The 22,570-nt window shown below is 38.2% G+C and overlaps 1 protein-coding gene across 2 annotated transcripts in view; it reads left to right on the forward strand.

Annotated features, from left to right (window-relative positions):
• Positions 1-22,570, forward strand: part of BABAM2 (BRISC and BRCA1 A complex member 2) — a 182,298-nt gene that overhangs the window by 82,613 nt on the left and 77,115 nt on the right. For both annotated transcript variants that reach the window (XR_003398138.1, XM_026846271.1), the window contains exon 6: positions 8,977-9,086. Coding sequence is in view for 1 of the 2 variants with exons in the window: in XM_026846271.1 (XP_026702072.1) it covers positions 8,977-9,086 (110 nt within the window). In the remaining variant the exon portion in view is untranslated. The remainder of the gene's footprint in view (positions 1-8,976; positions 9,087-22,570) is intronic.

The following is a 22,570-nucleotide window of genomic DNA, read 5'->3' on the forward strand; positions in this document are numbered from 1 at the left end:
TGGAAGAGAAATATAATATATATATATATATATATAAAGTTGTCTTGTTTCGTGGTCTTTGAATAGAAGGGTCCTTTAAAGGCTGGATATTGATCTACATTTTTACTTCTTAGTACAGTTCTTCTCAGTATGCAAAGTGTAAAAACTAGATAGTGATCAGAGATAAGTGGGAAAAAAAAGTCTTTTTGTAACTGTTGCTAGCCAGGAAATATCTTGACACATGGCAAGACAATACAGAGAATGCGGGATCCCTGAAAGTCTTAGAACTAATTGTATCACTATGTAAATCATAAGTCTCCATTACTGATCATTTCAAATTAAAATTCTAAATAGAGAATATCAAAAACACTGTTGAAAATGAGACCTCCATGCACTGAAGACACATAACACAACGTAAATACATACAACTGAATGTAGTGTTTGCCCAGAATCAACAAGTCTGTCACTAATATGCAAGGCCCAGATGAACTAAGTAAAGCTGCCTCCTCCTTCACTCTCTCTGCCTTGCTGTCCCCAAATGATTCCTGACTGAGGATGCTGGTGTTATTAGTTCAAGTATTAATTTTAGTATTACTTGTCCTTTGCTTGCTGTTTACCCATAACTTTCTAAGACATCTTTTAAAGACAGAGTGTGTTTACCATGCATACAACTCTTTGTAAAAAGGTTGATAATTGTTTACAACCAAGATTTAAACAGTTGTTTATCTAGGATATATGGTTATAAGGAAACATTTAAATTTTCAGTCTTGTGATTTCAGCTGGATTCTCACACTGTTGCTCAGGTTGTATTGTCCTTTATTTCACCAGCAGCACCACTGATGTCAGCGAATAACAGTATTTGCAACAAATATTGCAGTATTTGTTGGTAGTAGAAATAAGATCTGAAATTTTGAAAGCTGTTTTTTGTGGTGCTCTTGATTTAAAGATGAAAGTTGTTTGTCAAGACATGGCAGCATTGACTTGGTCTGAGTGGATGCAACTGCTGCTCACAGGCAGGGTGACATATAAAAACTCAGCTTTGAAGTCTCTGAGCATTTTGTGCATCCCATTATCAACTGGTCAAGGTGGAGACAGGTTTTCTTGAGGTTTTAGGAAAGATATGGTGGTGTTGGAATCTCCTTCTTGCCTAAAAAACTGTAAGAGTAATAGGGGCATCTTTCAGGTTAATGTACTTTTTAAATGGAAACACTATAGTGTTTTTTTAAAACGTATCCAGTCTGCTTAGAAATTAGGTTAGAAGTAAACAAAACAAAACTTAAGCAGCACTCTGTAGCATTGGATAAATTGGGGTCCTAGGAAAGAAAAGTACTTTTTTGTGAACATATGAAAAAATCAGGTCTGGTATTAGCTCCCAGTAATCTAGATTCCTAATATTGTTTCTCTCAATCTTGTGTTATTTTTTCCTAATTTGTTGCAGAGACATCCAAAACTATATACATTTTGGTTTTTAATCTTACTTTAATCTGAATGTGATACCTGATATTAGAGCAGGTAGAACTAACATGCTTGTTCTTAAGTTTCATTGAACAAATTGAAATTTAAGATCATGAGCATCTTACTTATCAGTCTCTTCTAAAAGTATAAAATATCCCTCACTGAAGTGTCATTAAAACATAGCTAATAAATACAGTTACTCAGTAAGGATGTAGAAAGATTCAGTCAATATGATGGAATGATCCTCTCTTGCAAGTGTACTTTGTACCTCTTGTTTCTACATACTCATTTTTATATATGTTTAGCTCACTTGGAACCTGTTCAGAAATAGTAATTTTAGACTGTACCCAATATTAATTTTAGACTGTGCCACACCTGGACTATTTATTTCAGATTTGTGTCCCAAACTTACCAAAACATGTTTTTGATCTTCGAAGAAATCTGCTTTATTTTCTGAGATTGTGTTTTTCAGACCTGAGAAAACAATGTTGTTGAGGTGAATGTGTCACCACAACTTTTTCTGCTGTCAAAATAAATAATCTTTTATACACTTAAATGACATTAATCTTAAATTGTGAATCTAGCTTTTATTTTCATGGACAAGAATGTTATTGTTTCTTTTTACTATTTGTTTTTTCTTACATTTTTCCTGACAACTTTCTATACCTAACTCTGACAGTCACTCACATTGTAGAAGTAGTGGTAAATTGCCATGATGATAATAAAAGAAAATGGCATAGGCAAAACAGATCTCAAGTTTTTGTCTTAGAGAAGCATAATTTATTTATATGTGAAACTCTGAAAATGAAACAAACCCCTCGTATGTTACTAACACTTAAAATACTGTTTGTTTTCATGTTCAATCATTGATGCCCAAAGACTTGGAGGTCTTGTTACTTTTTTAATGCTTAGTAATTATTTGTTTTCATTAAGAAAACTCAGTATCCTGCCCTATAAGTAGTCTTTTCGGATTCTCCAAAGTTGTTCCCAGACTACGACTTTCACATAAGTTTTAAAATGGGAATTACGCTGGACTCAAACGCACTCTTTGCCTGCACTGAGGCGAGTGTTTTGCTGCGTTACCTTGGGAGAGGGGCTGTGTTTGGAATGCTGCAATGCCGTGGGCAGTGCATGCAAGGTAACTGCCTTTGTTGTCATTAAAAGATCCTATTTAAAGAATCAGCACTCCTTGATCAGACCTGGTGGGTTTCCTGGAAGACAGGAGAAAGAATTTCCTGGAATAATTACATATTCTCCCTGGAGTGAAGCAGATCTCGCAGTCTCATTTGCCACCTTCACATTTCTTAGCCTCCTATACGCTAGTTTTGTTGTTTGGGTTTTTTTTTTTTAAATCACGTTAGGTGTTGAAAAAGGTTGGGAGAACATGTAACTGCTTGTATCAAAGCTGGCTAGTCAAAGTGCTACGCAGTAAGGGTATGAGTTGCTTGTGCTTTATTTTACAGTTTTTCACGTTATTGTATGCTGTCATTTGGAGGGAAAAGGCCAAACTTTGCTAACCATTTTGTGACCCAAGTGGCCCATTAGTACTAATGAAGCAAATAGTGTTGTGTATTCTTCTCTGCTGCAATTCTGTTTAGGTTTTAAAAAACAAATTCTGTTGTTCACTTCTCTGATCAGTTGTTAGTAAACATGGTTCCATTGCAGGTATGTATCATGCAAAATTACATGACGTAAGCTTGACTTTAAGATAAATTACCTTTCTGAATGTATGTTATTCTCCATGCATTTTGCCTCTGGAAACCTTCTTTCTCCAGAAAGGATCCTGAAATATAAATTTCACACTCAACTTCCGGGAAGCTGACTGACTTGTTAGGGCTGAGAGGTACCACAGTCAAGTAAGTGTCTGTTAAAAGACTTCTACTTGTCATAAGCTGGTTGCTGATGTTAAGATCAATGCCATCTCAGTCTGCTGTGTTCTCATCCATGTTCTACCTTTCTATTTCACTTTCCCCCCATCCCCCGTCACATCACATAAGTTGTAAATCGAGTTTGTCTATTGCTTATATTTAAATGATCCCTTCCGCTCCCCATTTGCTGGGCGTTTCCATCCCTTCAATTAGAGTCATACCACAAAGACATTTATTGAGCAGTTGTGAGAGCCGAGAGGTCAGAAACCTCTGGGAAGAGATGGGAATGATCAGCTGGGGCTGGGAACCTCCTGAAGCAGATTTGGTTTGAGCATACCGTTGGGAGGCATCTGCAACATCAGTCATCTGCATGACATCTCCTTACCCAAAGGAACATCCAGTAGGATGAACAGTTTGTGTGCTCTTCCTTACCTCACTTTTATCCCCAAAGCAATTGCTTTTTGTATTTACGGTGCAAACTGAACAGCCCTACCAGAAACCCTACTCCCCTGTCTCATTTGCTATCATCCCCCAGGCTACAAGCTGCTTGTCCTTCCCAGAGCATGCCAATACTCTTCCTGCACATCCTTTCCCATCCTTTCTACCAAATTCTAAATTTATTTTCTTCCGTTCTTGCTTTACAGTTAGTGTCACTAAAGTGTATTTCTAGTCCCAGGTCCTTGATTTATACATCAGCCCATTGCAGGATCTTTTCCCTCAGTCACACGCCCCTACCGCTCAGACCTTCCGTGGAAAGGCAGGTCCTGCCACTGCCTGGGATAAGCCTGCAGTCACTTACAACTTTATGCATTGCTGTTTGGTGCAGGGAATCACACTTGCATGCCAAATAGAGAAATACCTTCTCTGGAAAGGATACTCTAATCAGAGGTTGCAAGGCGATTCTTAGTTGATAACTAAGAAAAGGTAATAACTGATTTTCCAGAGTCTGCATCTTTAAGGAAAAGGAACTGTAATGTACAACTTGGTTGGACTCCAGGCACAAGAGGAAATGGGTTATAGCAGTTGTGACTGTGCGGAGCAGATGTTTTGGTTGGACTGGCTATCAACCATCTGACTCATAATAAATTGTCAGTTCCAGTAAATTCCCAGTTTTCAATTACAGTAGGTAGGATACGAGAAAACAATGCCATTTGGATGGTGTATTTAAAGTGGTTTTGATGATAATTTTCATAAACAACTCATACTAACTTTGTTAAAAGATTAAGTATCTTGCAAAGGGAGCAGCTGTAAACATTGAAGCATGCATTTGAATGTAAATATAGATTGATACATTTGAAAACTAGCAAATGGTTATTTACACAGTGTTGATATAATCAGAAGTAGGATTTTAAGTTTTCCTTTGGAGTCTTGTGATAACTGAAGTCTTTCCCTGAAGTTTTTTGGGGAAAAGAAATTTCTAGATACCCTCAAACTTCCATTTTCATCTGTTCTGTACTGCATTTGTATTTTCACATGGGCACTTGTTCTCGAGTTTGAAAAATACATTCTTAATGAACCTTTCATCTTCACTGGCTAAGTAGACAAAAGATAAATTAGAATGAAATACTATTCGCTTTCTCTTCATGCTTTGTGAAAAAGTTTTATTTATTCTTGTAAGTTGTTTCTAGAAGGTCTCTGTAACAGAAAAAAGCCTAGGGGTTGAAAATCTTTAGATTTTTTTTTGTTGTTTCTTTCTCACCACATTGCTTTACTATGTATATTTTGCACTTCCACAGCACTTTGGAGTTTTAGTCAAGTATCAGTCCACACTGTGCAAGGTATCCTGTAAACATAGGAAACCCCTTGCAGTTCTTGAGAAAGAAAACTATTTATTTTCACTGTTCAGTGGTGTATCCTTTTTTTTTTTTCCTGTTTGATTTGAATGGGCATTTTCTGAAATGAGTAAAAGATTATTTTTTAAAAAAGAAATATGTGATAGCAAGATGACAGAAAGACACCATGAAAATTTATGTCAGATCTTTTACACTGCAGTGCACTAAAGGGGGTTTTTTTTGCTATCAAGCATGAGTCTGTTGTGGAAAAACTAATAGGTGTGCATCATCACATGCTTAACTAATGATTTCAAACATTTTTACAAACATTCAGTTTTTAAACCTCAAAATTCCTGTGGCCCAGGATGTGTTCTCCATTCAGTGGAAATTCATTTTAATAATACCTTCTGTAGAGTCTTGTGTGGAAAAAGTTCTGTGAGTATAAAATGGTACTTTAATGTGGCAGTTCTAAGCTTGGAAGCTAATGTTTATAGAAAATTACCATTCTTAATTTTTACAAAATCAGTTTTTCTTAAATAGAAAATCAAATTTTTAAATAAAATGGCCTAGCATTGTGTTACGAGTCAAATACAAATTATGAAAAGGAATATCGCTACTTAAATATTAAAAAATGTATTGTGACTTTAGTTCAACAGCCTTCTTTCCTAAAAGGGAATAGTACTGCCAAAGCAATTGTCTGTCACTCCCTCTTTTGAAGCCAACTGAAAAATAAAAATAGAGGTGGTTTTTGCTTTGCTGCTCTGTTTGAATCTTTGAGAGAAATACACATGCAGATATGGGAAAGGGGAAGACACTGCCTGGGCAGAGTTTGATAGGAAGCATTAAAACAACTTCTGCCTTTGGATACTGCTGTGTAATGGAAGGATCTCAGCCCTGATTCTGGGGAAATGTCATTGCCTAGTAATATAAGGATCCATCATCTCACCTAGTCACTAACAGGTTTGTAGAGATGACCAGGAGAGAGATCATGGAAGGAGTTAAGTTGTGACTGGCACAGACAACAAAAAAGCTCTATTAGTTGAAAAGCTTTCCACAGTTTATCTGTAAGACATGTGGTTTTGGTTTAGTTTTATAAACGACATTTGTAACAGACATACTAGGATTGAATGTAGTTCTACCAATCGGATTCTTGCATAAATAAAAGTAACAAAGTCTGAAAGGAGTAAAGAGTATGGTGTCAGATAGAAGGGACTTCATCATGAATTTGTGTAAATCTGCAGCCACCTGAGCAGGAAGGTTGAGCAACTTCATGGTGTTACTGCACTGCATCTTTTAAAACCTACAGGAATGCTGGGGTTTTGGGGTCTTTTTTAAGTTACAGTTTTCATTTCTCAAGGCTGAAAATATGCATCCATTTGAAAAGTGGTAGTTATAGAAGAATGCCAATTTCTTTACCTAAATTTGCATTGGACAGTAGCTGTATGAACATAATGCAGTGCTGTGCTGCCAACTGTAGTTTGAAGTAGTGTTTGTTGTGTGTTATTTTTCTAAATGAAGAAAAAATCATGCCTCAGTTTATTGATTTTACTACACACATCAGCTTATTGCAGCTTAACATGCAGATACCATGATGATTTATGATGTGAGTTTTTTTCCTCTATCATAAGTCTTCATATCAAAGAAGCCACTAGTGACTGTAGAAAATGCAGTGTAGTATTACTGTATGGGTTAATGAATGCTGTAGTGGTGTTCACCTAATCTGCTTTGGGGTTGATTTTTTTCCCCTTCTTTTGATTTTGTTTGATTTGTAAGCACGTTCTAAAAACTGGTTTTAACGCATGGTGTCAGTCTGTGTGTGCACATCAATTTAAGCACTAATAATAAATGCAAGATTAAATACATTTTGGGTATTTCCATGTAGCTTGTAAAATGCATGTGGGTTCTATTCTGTAAAAACAAATTATTTGAAAAAAATTACAAACAAAAGAATACAGTCTCAGTTGTATACATATGCAAGTGAATGTATTATATGTACTTGTCATCTCTTGAAGAGTGCCCATTAAAATAAAACCTTTTTAATCATTAGCATTACTGCTTAATCTGTCTTAATAGTTCTTTTAATTTGATTCACAATTAGCAAATTAATGGGAAAAATCCAGTTAATGCCATACTCAGCTTCAGGAGTGAATGCTGTTCCTCATTTAAAGTTTTTCCTTAGTGATGGAAGTAAATGAAGTACTGGGGAAAAGGTTGGGGGGAATTGCCCTCTTGCGTATGTTTTTGTTGTTGTTTGTCTTGTTGAAAAAGGTTTTGTAATCTGTGCTGGTGGCTCTACTGTAGATGACGGTATCCCTTGGATACTTAACGCTGAAGGGAACATTGTGGGTCACAAGATCCTGTCTGTTGCCATTACAGGCAACCGTGTCACATAATCCCATCCATAAACTGATCATACCCCAACAGGACAGCAACTAGTTTTTGTCCTCACCACTCATATGGAGTGTTGTCCTGCAAGTTCAGGTTAAAACTGTGTTCTGATTTCCAGCCACAGTGTTCTCATGACCGTTCTATAGGCATTTTTAAGAGTATGCTTTTCTTTCAGCTGTCAGAAGTGAGCTGCACACCAGGGCAGAATTTAAGAAAACACTGTCAGCTCTGTCTCGTTTTTCATCTAAGACAATTAGGCTTTTTTAAGACCCATTCTTCCCTGCAGCTTATCACTAAGTTTCTTGGCGTGTTGTGTGCTGCACATAATAACTGGTATGCAACTAGTCTCTCTGGACGTTAACAGTTTCAGTCCTGCCAAAGCTTCAAATGGCATGAGATTGTCTTCCTGAAACCACTCAGCAGCCACTTTTTTCTTTTTTTCTCCCCAGTTAGGGCAGGATCTCCTAACAATGTTTAAGTGGTTTTCATGTTCCTTCCTCACAGCTGCTTGTGGGACAGAGCATACCAGGGCACACTGCACCATGTTGATCCTGCTTTGAGAACATATCTGCTGGGTTATCTATTTCCTCTTGTATTTTTCCAAAACGGATAAAAACAAATGCATCTTGGCAAGTTGCTATGTACATATGCACAAACACATTAAAGGACTTCTTTGTGAGCAGCGAGTGACACCGTATTACTTGCTGTTGATGAAGGTGACTACACTGCTAACTCATTACTTTCTAACTAGAGGTCCAGAGCTTAAATGAAGTTGTGTGTAGCAGAAATACGCTTGTTCGTACTATATGTGATTTATGAATTGGAGAGATGTCAGGTCCTAACCAGAAACAAATTGTTCTAGCTGAACCCAAAACTGTAACTGATTGTTCTGATACAAAAAAGGCCCCAACTGTGAATTCATTGACTGTCACCATATTTAGCATGATTTTTTTTTTCTTACAGTAGTTTTTGCTGCAAGTAATGCATAGGTTTGATTTGCAGGAAACTTGGGGACAATGACTTCTAGATACAAATTTCTGATCACAAAAACATTTTTCATTCACAAGAGAAAGTAGGAGTTGAATACAGCAGATATTTTGGACCATATACTGCTTTGAAAAATAACAAATATAAAATCTGTGGTCATAAATCAATGATATTGTAGCATTTTTAAAAATTCTTTGTAATTTGCATCTTAGTGTTAAACCAGGAATTCTTAAAATTGAAATCTGCATCTTTACTGAAATATGTAATTCAGTTAATTGAAGAACACTACACCGCTGAACACTTGCCAACACACTAGTTTTATTTTGATACTTTAAATTAAGCATCACAGAATATTTTAAGTACTAATATAGTAAGAAAGAATTTGCAATGTATTTTTCAGTGTTTACACTTTAGATTCCTCACTTAGTCTCTCCTAAAGTAATTGGGATATGACTTACTAGTTGTTATCTGTAAGCTTAAAGTACTCTGTCATTTGCCATTTTATATTTATTATTTTTTATGTACAGGATGTGAATGAAGATCCTGGAGAAGATGTTGCACTTCTCTCCGTTAGTTTTGAGGATGCAGAAGCTACTCAGGTTTTTCCTAAGCTGTACCTCTCCCCACGTATTGAACAGTGAGTGAGACGGATTTATTTTTTTTTCTGGAGTGTTCATTCTACTTTATCTCTGAACTTTCAGGTTTTTTCTGATATATGTGAGGATTGTTTGCTAGGTGGTAACATGGGATTGCTTTGAGTTGCTTAAGTCATAGTGATCACTGTGAGTGTGTGTGTGGTGGAAAAATTACAAATCTTCTTTCAGGTAGTTCTGTGTCTATGGCTGGACCACATATGGATGAAGAATAGTCATCACTGACTACATCTGATAGTCCTGTAGCATCATAATCTGATAACTATGCTGTATTTACCTATAGCAGTATATTTTGGGTACCTCCTATGGTACAGCATACTGATAGCTTTTTGCGGGGGGGGAATCTTTAATTTCTTTTTCTTTTGGGAAGGTGCTTTGTATAAACATAATACATTTGAATAAAGTATTGTCATAGAAGCTAACGGGCTTTATTAACCGTTTTTTAGACATTTGCAACTTTAATAAGTTACTTTTTTTCCAGGAGAATATCTGAATATTTTATTTGAAGATTCTTGAACCTTACTGATCTGTTTACCAATTGGCAAACAGATTTGCTGAGAAATTAGTTTCTACTGCTAAAGTGGAAGGGTGAGGATTAGAAATCAGTCTGCTTTTATTAATTTTTTCTTCTTCCATTTCTGGAATTGAGTGTCTCAATGCTTCTCCTTCCCTTCAGTATCTCAGTCTTGTAATGTCTGCTTCAAAAAAGTAACTACATTAGACTGTTCAGATATACAGCAGTCAAACTGATCCAGCATTGTTTCAGTGACGCAGTGACTTTCCTCTGAAATGGTGATGACACTTCTGGGTAGAGAAGAAAAGATGGGAAACACTGACTACCACAGTTTTAATGATAAAGTTTGTGTGAGTGAAGGAACATGGTATCTTGCATTTTGCTCGACAGGGCATTGGTCTGTATAAACTGTTAGATGCGATTTAAAAAACAAAAACCAAGATTGGATTGAGATAAAGGACTAAGACTTCATTGATATTTTATTTAAGAAAATGCAGATTATGCATGCACATGCAAACACACACAATATATTTAGCAGCTTTCACATTTTCATATTTTTTAGCAATTCACTACTTATTGTCAGCATTATTTGAGGGAATAATTGTAGTTAAACATGTAATTATCCTTCCGTGTTCCAAAAGATTCTTCTTGTTCAGCTGCTGTTAAAAGCAAATGGGCTGTCATTAGTTTCCACTGTATTTTCAGCTCTATAACATGTTGATTCTTAAGTGTATTTCAGGCCACTATGTCTGTCTAAATGACCCTTGTGCTAATGAATACATTGCTTATTTTCCCACTTTCAACAGTATCTTTAGAAAGATCTTAACCTCTTGATTCCAGGAAGAGTAACAATACAAAGGAACACTTTGTCTTCCTAAAAGTATTGCACTTTCTGTCAGTGCCCTAAAAATATCTGATTTTAGATGTGTGATGTAGAGCAATATAACAGAAAGATATTCAAGTGGTGTTAGTATATATCTGACACATCTGATGTATTTATGGCTTTGTCATTTATAGCTTACGTAGTCATGTTAAAATCATGCCAGTAAACCCTGGAGTTCCATGCCACGCCTTGTCACGTTATCTGTATATCAAAGTTGAGCCACTTCAGTCATCTAACTCAATCCATCCTCGTGCATTTGTAGGGCATTCATCACAGTATTCTAGATACTGGTAACCCATAACACCAGAGTTGCTTGTGAGCTCTTGCCTCTTGCTTTATTCTGCTGGCTACTTCCTGTGTGCCATGAAAAAAGTATGGGTATGTTTTCAATGTTTGTTCGATTGCACTTTAGTAACAAAGGTATAGTTGTCTCTTATTCTTTCCCTCTGCTCTGTTTAGCAGGGGCTGACAGTCTAGATATTTAACTTTCCACTGTTTGGGAACTGAAGCAACAATGCATACTTCTTTATACTTTTTGCCAAAAGTACAAAAAGCCTCAAGAAGCCCTGAGGATTAGTTTAATGACTTGAGGCCATGGCATGTTACATTTGAATTGTGTTCTGCTTATGAAAGTTCTTTCCTGCTGCTAACAGTAATTGCATCTACAAAAGCCATGTAAGCAAATTACCAGTGTATTTTTTTATGCAGCAGATTTTGAGGTGGAGTAAGTAGTAGTTGACAGTTCCCAACATAACATTCCCAAGTATTCAACAAAACAGGAAAAATACCAAATTCCCACAATTATTTTGCTAATACTAAACTCTGTTCACCTTAGGAAGAACAAGCAAGCAGGAATAGCATTTTCCTGACATATGAAAAAACATTTTCAGATAGAAATGTTTCAGTTTTGTAGAGAAATAAGAGCGAAGGGCCTGTTTGTGTAAAGTGAGTTATCTCCTACTTTCCCAAGAGGTTTAATTGCTTTTGTGCTCTACCGTATAAACATGCATTCCCACACTGCATTTTCTAAAAATGATACATACCCACAGATCTTGTCAGCAAAATATGAGCCCTAGCAATACGAATATAGTGTTTTTGCTTTAAAGGGTTATTGTAAAGCACATTTGCTCTATTTTAAGAGGGATGGTAAACATAATGCTAGTAAGACTTTGACTGCCCTTTGTCATAGACTCTGAAAGAGACATTTGCAAAATGAGAGACATGTCCACTTTTTATGGTTTGAGGCTAAGATATTAGTACATTTGTTGGCTTGAAAAAGCTCATATATTAAAGCAGGGGATAGAAATGTAGTAGAGATGTATTGTAGCTCATTCAAGTCAGTATCGGCGTTCCATTGACTTGTGTGTGAGGTGTTGTCTGGCTGCAGGAGTGTCAAGTCCAGTTCTTACAGTAAAATAACAATCCCACACTTAGGGATGGGAAACATTTGTGTTAGATTATAAAAATTCTCAGCAATAATTATTCATAACTATACCTGATTTCATTCTTTTATTAAAGCCTTCTAATATAAAACCATTCCTTTAAATACTAGTTGTTCAAAACATATTAACAGCAATTTCTACTTAGTTTCTTTAATTTGAACTCAATCACTTGAAACAACTTTCATTTATAATTTTAAGAATTATTCTTTACTGCACTGCATCAATAAGCAGATTAGATGCCAATGACAGTTGCTTTTAATGATTTCAAAAATTAGATTAAGTTAAAATGAAACATGGGATATTTATGATATGCATTTTCTTTAAAAGCTACCATCATAACTGTAGTATCATAAAAACAAGTTTCTGCAGACTTCTGGAGGAAGTGGTAAGCTAGAAAACCTCACAGACTGACCACCCAACTTGAGAGGATGGTGCTTGTCAGCATCTGTGAGTGTGTCCCCTATGGCTTGTCCTGTTCCTCCTCCCACCTCAGGGCATGGGGCTGGCCACAGGATTCTCTTCATCTCCTGCTGATGGCTGCTGTGCTCTGGGGAGAGAGTCAGAGCGTTACGCAGTGTCAGTACCTGAGGCCCCTCACTTGCTCATCCACCTGACCTCCTCCTCCTGCTAGGCAGGCACAGATGTATTCTGAGGCTGCTTCTGCACTCCTCAGCATGACGAGGAGCTCCTGGGATATTTACCCTTTATGTCTCTGTCACATTTCCATGCGTTATTCATAATGTCTCTGAACCTGTTGGTAGAAAGCATCTTGCTTGCTCAAAATTATCTTTCTAGTGAAAGTATAGTATTCATATGGAAAGTAAATTTGTAATAAAAATACCCATCATACCTTTGGTTTCCATTTATTAAAAGTTGCTAGACTCTAAGTCCAAGGAGTCAGTGCGATATTGAACAGCTAATTTTGTGTGTCGGCATACTACACATGAATGTGGATCAGAAGATTTTAAAAAAAGATAAAATGTATGGGTTGTTTTCTTCTTGGGTTGTCTGTGTTAAAGAAAATAAAAATAGGTTTGTCTTGGTTCACATTTTAAAGGAAAAAGATAAAAGGGTAGAAACGCTGTTGCTCAGTGAATGCTGTGTTCCCTGGATTCACAGAAATAATCCTGCAATAAACACTGTCGTCCTGGAGGGCTGTTCTCTGATAAATACTCGGACGTGAATATGCTAAGAAAACCAGCTGTCAGTAGAACTTGTTTTGCTTAAATGGATCAGGCTCCATGCTTTGGGGACTGAAATGGCCGTGTTTTACTGGTCTGGGAGCTGTGCCAGAGGGTTCTTCGTGACTGAGGGTGGTATGCAGAGTTCGGTAACTGCGTTTAATCTTCTCATACGGGCAGGGCAGAATAACAAGAACCTGGTCTGAACTCTTAGTCTTTGAATGTTTCTGTATGTTTTTCACTGATGGGGAAAAAAACCAAAACAGAACAAAACAACAACAAAAAAAAAAACACCAAACCACACCAAAAAAACCCCAACACACAGAAGAGAAAAAGAGAAAATTAAACATGTATTTGCTTTATAGTATTTCCTATCCTTTACCTGTCCTTACTGTTGGGAGTTGGAGGGGAAAAAACACAGAATATTACCCATTTACTGCCAGGTTACTACCTCTTGCTATGTTTGAGATGCAGGGGTGCTGTGAAAGGCTTCGCCTTAAAAGCTGGCGTGCCGTGCTGCTGAGTGAACATCACTGGTTCAAGCCTGCTCTTTCAGAATGATTATGAATAACAGAGTCTTTAAATGAGTGGTCATGTTTAGGCTTTTTTATATGTCTGTCTTCTACAAAGACAGAAGTAAGAAGGTCTTCTATTTGGCACATTAAAATGTGCCTGTTCATGATGATTTCAGTAGAGTTGTTAGTAGACAGCCAAGACAGTCTATGACTTCTTCAAATCCCAGACCATCTTTGCAGACATGGGAAGCAGGAATGACTGTTGCCTTGCAAAGCTTTCTCTTTCATTAAGCCCAGTTTGGTCATGCCTCTACACAATGCCTCGCCAATGAGTCAGTGAGATCTCCTGCCTACTCTATGTGCCATGTCACCATCATCCAAATCTTCTGAAACTGTAGCCAGTACCATAACCTGATTTTTAGTCTAGCTCTGCTTTACAACTCTTCATGTGTCCTAAAAATCATCTGCTTTGCTGCAGCCACCTTTTGATGGGCTGTTGGCAGCTTCAGAAGAGATCAGGGTAGACTGGGATTGTTAGTCAAATCAGATTGACTTGTATTTCTATCCCAGGCATTCAACTGTACCAGCTGTTCCTTTTTTTTTTCTGAGGCTGATACAGAACAATTAGTGAAAATAGTTGTAGAAGAACTAAGATTATGTGTCCATCATCTAAATGGTGCTTTAATGCTGGCGATGTTAATGCTGTCCTTAAATGGTTCACTTAGTGAGATTTTTAAGATGGTTTTCTTTCTGTTAAGAGACTAAGCAATTAGACCTAATCATTGAGGTATGAAATAATTGAGGCAGTTCAGTGGGACTGATTTCGTTGCTAGGTAATGAGGTACCAGTTTCTCTGTATAGGAGATGAGGGGCAGTTTTTGGTCTGACATGCTTTGTGGCAATCCAGAGCTCAGCATTGCCTTGAGTCTCAGAGCAAAACTTACAGTTAAACATTGGGAAGGTTTGTGTCTTTCCAGAGGTGTGTCAGGTTTCTCTTAGAGTGTCAGCCTGTATGCATAAAGTTCTGTAACCTGATGGTGGCGGGAGTATTTTTACATGATATATCAAGTACTTTACCCCTTAAAGAATTTTCTTGTATAGTAGAAAAATATATCTAGAAAGCAATTAATAAGCAATTACAAAAGAAAATGGAAACGTGATTCAGGACTCTCTCCAACTCCCTTCCTCTACATATTTCTGAGTGGAATGGTCTGCAGAAATTTCAGTAGTTTTAAACACATTTGTTTCCCTTAGATACAAATCTTTTCATTAAGGTGTTGCATTTTTTCATTTATGTACATACAGTTTATTTCAGGCTATTGTAATTAAGCGTGCAGTTCTGTTTCATGTTATGTTGTCATATGCTATAAGTATACCATGTTTCATTGTAATAAGCCCTGTTTCAACAGAGGCATTTCTAAGTACCATTGTAAAGATTCACTTTTCTAAAATATCCTTCTCAGCATTTTTACTGTGGTATCACTGCTTCTAGGCGTGTTTACCCTCCTACAAAGAGTGATAATGAAGGAAGAAGGGAACAAAGTAATTTTTCCTTAGGACATCAGACAGTATAAAGGTGTTCTTGGTTCTTTACTGTTGCCCATATGTTTAGACTGTATGTTTATACAGTGAGATTGTCGGAAGCACTTTTAATTAGTCAAAACTAATTCTGGCAATGACATTGAAAATTATGGTTATCTCAGTTACTAGCTAGGCCAGTACTTAGTACTTTTGAAATCTCCTGTATTTGTAACAGGAAAAAAAAAAAAAAATCTTCAGTTGTGTTTACTTTGCTACTGAAATCCATTTTAGTTTTACAAAAAAATCTTACTTTTCTTCTGATACATCAACATTTTTTGGCTTTTTTATTGCCTATGTTGTTCTTAAAGTTTGGGGGGTTGGGGGTATTTTTATTGCCATTCTGACATCCCTGGTGCAGTACTGAAGTGCCTTTCTCAGATATATCTCCAGGATGTTAGAGCACACACAGAAGTTTTCATCTTCCTTTCCTTACATGTTTTTGAAGGAGAAAGGAAGACTGCTGAACAGAATCAATCCATGTTAGTACTGAACTGTGTCTGTCACAGGTAATGGGATTTTTTTTCATACCTAAGAATTAATAGGAATCTTTTGGGTTTTTTATGTAGAACCGCTTGTTCTAAAGAACATTGTGGGCCAGCTGTAGGGACACCTTGAACTCCTTGAAGTATTTTCCATAACATTAGTTAGGCCGACCAGAGAAATTTGAAACAAGTGTGATTTTTTTTATGCTATGGCTTGTGCCACAGAACAAGGGTCTGGTAACTGGGGTTAAATGTTAGCCTAAAAAATTCCTAACTAGGTCTTACCTGATTTGCAAAATTTGTGTGTAGGGAAACTTAACTGGGAGCTTGTCTAGGGCTAAGTTAATTTGATGGATAATGTGCTGTTGTTAAATACTACTTTAAAAAGCAACAACAATTAAATACAGAGTTGCTGGGAAATCACAATTGAAGTAGTAGTTTCTCTGTTGTTAAACACGCTTAATTCCACAGACTGTCTCTTTGGAATGAAATAGCTCTTGTAGAAGAAAAGTGCTTCAGAGTTGTTGACTGCATCAAATTTAGAAATTATCTGACAAGTCTGAGACTTCTGCCAATTTATCCTTAAATGTAATCACATGAGTAGGTCATGGAGGGTTTTTCTTTAGCTGAGAGTTGAGCTTCAGCTGTTCAGCTGTATCCATTCTAACTAGGTATTAATTACCAAACCTGACAAACAGTAGGTACAATGAGTTAATCAAAATTTGTCTTGGCAGCAAGTGCAGTGAATATATAAAGGCACATTTACTCAACAGTTATGAAAACTGAAATTTCCTAGAGTACACTTTGAACCTGCTTTTTTTTGCCACATGGGTATTTTTCACAGTTCTTGATGTAAATCCAAGCCCAACACTACAGAATGTGATATCATCTTTTAACAGAGCTTCACTGAAGCTGATTTTTGTGTATTTGGGATATGTGGCTTGCTTTCAGAATATGGTGACTAAATAATTTGTTTTCAGAGAACTTCGCTCTAATTGTGATCTGCACATTATAGTGTTCTGTCTTCAGACTTTTCCTGTTTTATTATTTAAAACAGTTAACAAAAAGTCAGCCACTGTTTAATGATTGCTCCCAGATAGTCACATTCAACAGGTACAAATCTGACCACTTGGAAGTGAAGACTTAAGGTTTTTCAGATAAAACCTGTAAAAATGTGAAACGCAGACTTCAGTTGGATGTGAAAGACCTCAGTTTTGATTGGTTCTGTTGTCTTCTCCCCACCCCAAGTGGGGAGAGCTGGCAGTATCCACTAGGAACCACATCCCTGTAGCTGACATTTCGGCAGGGAATGCAGTGGCACAGGGAGTGTGGCTTCAGGAAGGCAGAGGAGCAGCCCTGCAGGGAATCCAATGAGGTGGAGGGATCTTGGCCCCATTGTCTGTGTGGTCAAAGGATTAAAGTGCATCCTTCAAGATTACCACAAGGGCTCGTTCCCCTGCTGACCTGCCTTTTTCCTATAAGCTTCCTGACCCCACAGTTGTACTAGGTACCACCCCTCAGTTTTCTTCACTTTCTGCCTCCCTCTTTCCTGCCAATAGTCAGTAGCATTTTAAACTTAATGGCTTCTTGAAAGGAGCTCAAATATCGCCTTAATTATCCCTTGTATGAAGATGCCATTTCCCCAAAATAAATTACAGCTGATTTTTGCAACATGACTACTACGTTTCTGGGGGTTTCCTTTTCCCTAATTATTGTCAAGAATGTGATTCATTGTATTGCTGATTTCATTTAAGGCGTATGAGGCAGTCACAATCTGTCCTGCTACTTAAGTACATGAGCTACTCAGCTCATGTGAATGTTAGCTGAAACCCCATTTCCTTTCAGCACTTGCACATTAGACCTACCTGGAGAATATGTATGAAAGACATATTCCCAAATGTGAGACTTTTTGTTGAATAATGTTTTCCTTGATAACAGATTCCTCTTAAGAAATACTGAGAAATTCTTTCTTAGGAGCTTTCCTCTGGAGAATCCACTTAACAAATCACAAAGATTTGTTGAATTGTAAACCCAACATGGGCATCCTGTAACTATACTAAACTTCAGCTTTCTTTAAATGAAAGTGTATCTTGTAGGCAATTAGAAAAGTCATTCTTTAAGTGAAATGGAGTTGCTGTATTTTATAGGTTTGCTTTTTGAAAAACATGTAGGCTGATCTTTGTAGAAAGCAGAAACAGCCAAAAACTTAACTGTGCAGAGCAGGACTTCATGTGAGTCCTGTACATTTTGCATCTTTCATTCCTCTATAACCAGCACTTTATTGAGGAATAGCAGGAGCTGATTAAGCTGCAACCTGGAAGAAACACAAAGAGGTAGCTAGAGTTGGCCTATAGGTGCCCTGACATCCAAGGACTTGCATACTCCTGTTATGTTTGTAGAAGCTTGCTTTTTTTTCCCCCCCTGCAAGAAAGAAATACTCTTATACCTGTAATCCTCTTCCGTACCTTGAATGAATATTGCTGCTCCCTGGTCTCTTTCATTGCAAATCAGTGACTTCTTCTGCTGTCTTTGAGTTGTCACAGGCTACAGCTAAACTGTGGGACCGACTTCTGAGTTTTGCACCCTGGTCAAATTTAAAACTGTTATCAGGAGAAGACCTGGTTGTTCAACATCCCACTTTCCACCCTGATTTTCATTAGAAGAAACCCCTAGCACTTGGATAGGGAAGAACTTGTGTGCTTCAACAGTTCTTTGATCTGGATGATTAAGAGCCAAAATTCTGTTGTATGCTGTGAGGCACATTTGCCTTGCATCATTTGGGGTTTTTGGGTTTGTGGGATTTTTTTGTTGCAGTCATTAATGTATCTAGCTAAGAAAATTTGGAAATGCATATTTAAGATGTTATCAAACACGACATGGGGTAGCAATGTTTTGAAATCCTTTCATTTCAGTGGGTTTATAAACCATTCTTGTCTTTCATGACTCCAAGCTCAGGAGCAATGCATCCTGACAAAGAGAAAATCAAATGAAAACGCCAGGAGGCCTGCATGGATGAACAAGGAGCTCCTAGACAAGCTCCAACATAAAAAGGAAGCCTACAGAGGGTAGAAGCAAGGACAGTGAGCCTGAGAGGGATACAGCCAGGGATCAGGTTAGGAAGGTCATAGCCCTGTTAGAATTAAGTCTGGCCAGGGACATCAAGGGCAACAAGAAAAGGTTCTATAAGTATGTTGGTGATAAAAGGAAGACTAGGGAAAATATGGGCCCTCTCTGGAATGAAATAGGAGACCTGGTTACCTGGGATGTGGAGAAAGAAGGCTGAGGTACTCAACGATTTTTTTTGCCTCAGTCTTCCGCGACAAGTCCTCCAGTCACACCGCCCAGGTAGCAGAAGGCCAAGTCAGGGCCTGGGAGAATGAGGAACTACTCACTGTAGGAGATCAGGTTCAAGACCATCTAAGGAACTTAAAGGTGCACAAGTCTATGGGACCTAATGAGATGCATCTGTGGGAACTGTCAGATGAGGTGGTTAAGCCCCTGTCCATCATATTTGAGAAGTCATGGCAGTCTGGTGAAGTTCCTGCTGACTGGAAAAGGGGAAACACAACCCCCATTTTTTAAAAGGGATAAAAAAGAAGACCCTGGGAAACTACAAGTCAGTCATTCTCACCTCTGTGCCTGCCAAGATCATGGAGCAGATCCTCCTGGAAGCTCTGCTAGGGCACACAGGAAATAAGGAGGTCATTGGTGGCAGCCAACATGGTTTCACTAAAGGAAGATCATGCCTGACTATTTTGATGGCCTTCTAAAATGGGGTTACAGCATTGGTGAGCAAGGGAAGAGCAATTAATGTAATCTACCTGGACTTGTGCAAAGCTTTTGACACCGTCCCTCATTATATCATTGTCTCTGAATTGGAGAGACATGGATTTGGCAGATGGACCACTCAGTGAATAAGGAATTGGCTGGATGGTCACACTCAAAGAGTTGTAGTTAATGGCTCCATGTCCAAGTGACGAGCAGGGATGAGTGGTGTTCCTCAGGGGTTGGTATTGGAACTGGCACTATTTAACATCTTTGTTGGCAAGACAGACAGTGGGATTGACTGCACCCTCAGCAAGTTTGCCAACAAGACCAAGCTGTTTGATGCAGTTGACACACTGGAGGGAAGGGATGTGCCATCCAGAAGCGCCTGGACAGACTGGAGAGGTGGGACCGTGCAAACCTCATGAAGTTTAACAAGGCCAAGTGCAAGGTCCTGCACATTGGTGGGAGCAATCCCAAGCACATATACAGGCTGGGTGGTGAGTGGATTGAAAGCAGCCCTGCGGAGAAGGACTTGGGGATATTAGTGGATGGAAAACTGACTATGAGCCAGCAATGTGCACTCGCAATCCAGAAAGCCAACCGTATCCTGGGCTGCATCAAGAGAAGTATGACCAGCAGGTCAAGGGAGGTGATTCTCCCTCTCTACGCTGCTCTCGTGAGAGCCCACCTGGTGTCCTGTGTCCAGCTCTGGGGTCCCCAACATAAGTAGGACAGAAAACTGTTGGAACAAGTCCAGAGGAGGGCCATGAAGATTATCAGGGGCAGGAGCACCTCCCTTAAGAGGACAGGCTGAGGGAGTTGGGGTTATTCAGCCTGGAGAAGAGAAGCCTCTGAAGAGACCTTAAAGCAGCCTTCCAGTACTTAAAGGGAGCTACAGGAAAGATGGGGAAGGACTCTTTATCAGGGAGTGTAGTGATAGGACAGGGGGTAACAGTTTTAAACTGAAAGAGGGCAGATTTAGATTAGACATAAGGAAGAAATTCTTTACTGTGAGGGTGGTGAGACACTGGAACAGGTTGCTCAGAGAACTTGTGGATGACCCCTTGCTGGCAGTGTTCAAGGCCAGGTTGGACGGGACTTTGAGAAACCTGATCTAGTGGAAGGTGTCCCTGCCCAAGGCAGCGGGGTTGGAATTAGATGATCTTTAAGGTCCCTTCCAATCCAAACCATTCTATGATTGTATGATTTCTACAAATCACATAGTCAATGTGTTAATAGAAAAAAAACAGGTCTCTTTTTATGTATATTTTGGAAAACATACATGTGTGTCAACAAAGAATATTACAGAAATTTAAATCACAGAGCTCATGTGTGATGTTTAATATGTGCGTGCAGTATGTGTCAAATCCCATGGAGGAAGACAGTTTAAATTTGGCAAGAAGTCAAACTTCAGAATATGCAAATATAGATTTTTTTTTTTCATTGGATTTTAAAACTAAATTCTTCGAGCTGGTTTCTGGTCAGGGGCCACTAAAAATACATGAGGAGGAAGCTTCAGCTGTGTAACTGTTTCAGTGGACAAAACTCTATTGGTACCAAAGTTGCAGACACCACAGTGCAGTGGAAAAACCTGTACAAATAGAGCGAAACAATTCTGCTTGCAGATATTTGCTGTTGAAGCCAATAAAAGGGCTGTGCTCTTCTGTGTGGTTTGGTGATGTCAAGCACTACTTGCTGGAGGCAGCTGTGCTACTTGCAATGCTTTCCTGACCTTAAATAGCCTATATGCTGGGTAATGCAAGCATTCAAATATAAATATAGGGCACATAAGGACAGAAGGAGGCCAGAAAAGCCATCTAGGCCCCTTCCCTCCCCTGAATTAGTCAGTGTCTTCCTCAGTATTCTTTTCTTCTGGTATTTGTCCAAGATATTTACAAAACCGTTTAGACTAATTGTTCCCTTGTGTTGCCTCAGTACTGTTTACTCCATATGTTAAGTACTGCGTGCAAAGCAATTCTGCTCTTTAGCATGACTGCTGCTTGCTTTCCTTTCCTTTCCTTTCCTTTTCCTTTCTTTGTGATTGCCTTTGATAGTGATTCAAACAGGTGTGCAACTTCTGCCTGTCCTGAGAGTTTGCGTGTACCTCAGCAGCAGCAGCCCCCTCTGCTCTTCCCTAGCCTTCCTCTCTAGAGCAAGTAGGACTTTTCTGCGACATTTTGTGGAGGTAATTCCTTCAGGTCGTGTTTTTGGTCAACTTCCCAGATATTTGGGGTTTTTTTTCCTTTTACTCTCTAATGGTAAGATGATTAGATGGCACGTACATGTAATTCCATAGTGATCCTCTTAATTTGTTCCATCACTCAAAGATTGTCTGTGTTTCTTTTGTAGCTGTAATGAGGACTATGGAACTCACTTCCTACCTCGTCAAATCCTGGCGTTTTCAGTTGGTACTCTTGTTTTTGTTAATTTATGTACCCCTTAAGTTTTTCTTACTGACACTTTTTTCCCCTCTAAGTTCCATCTCTATTTTCTAGTTTCTGTTTTGGCTGTTTGTTTTTAGTTCTGCACACATCTCTGAAAATCTGTTTCATTTTCAAGAAGTGAGCCTCTGGTGTCTTGCACATCATGTAGCAGTTTTTTCTGCAAGGAACACAGAAACATAGAAACTGCAAGGACAGTTGAACGATGAACATACATCATGACAAAGGAAGTTTCATTGAAAGTGGAGACACTGATCAATGAAAATCTAATGGCCCTTTTAATTGTCTGATACACAGAATCAGTGCGCATCCAAGAACAGTCATTGAGCATTGTCTACAATTTCAGTGCTTTTGTTCTCTTTATTTTAAAACATTTCAACATTGATTTTTTTTATAACACTTAATTTTACATTTCTTTTTATGTTATTTCTCTCTACAGTTAATTGCTTCCATTTATAAAAGGAAAAAAAAAAGGATTTTTATGCAACACTGAAAGCAAAAAAATTCCGTTATATTGTGTTTATCAAAATCTGGCTTACGTGTAATTGAACAACCTTTTTTCCTCTCCATGACAGTATTCTGTTTAGGACACGTGTCTCAATAATAACAGGGATCGAATTTCTCAGTACTATGAATTTCTTTACTGATTCTGTTTTTCTAG

This window comes from Athene cunicularia, assembly GCF_003259725.1.
Source record: "Athene cunicularia isolate RWA chromosome 3 unlocalized genomic scaffold, athCun1 chr3_part1, whole genome shotgun sequence".
Classification (NCBI taxonomy): Eukaryota; Metazoa; Chordata; class Aves; order Strigiformes; family Strigidae; genus Athene; species Athene cunicularia.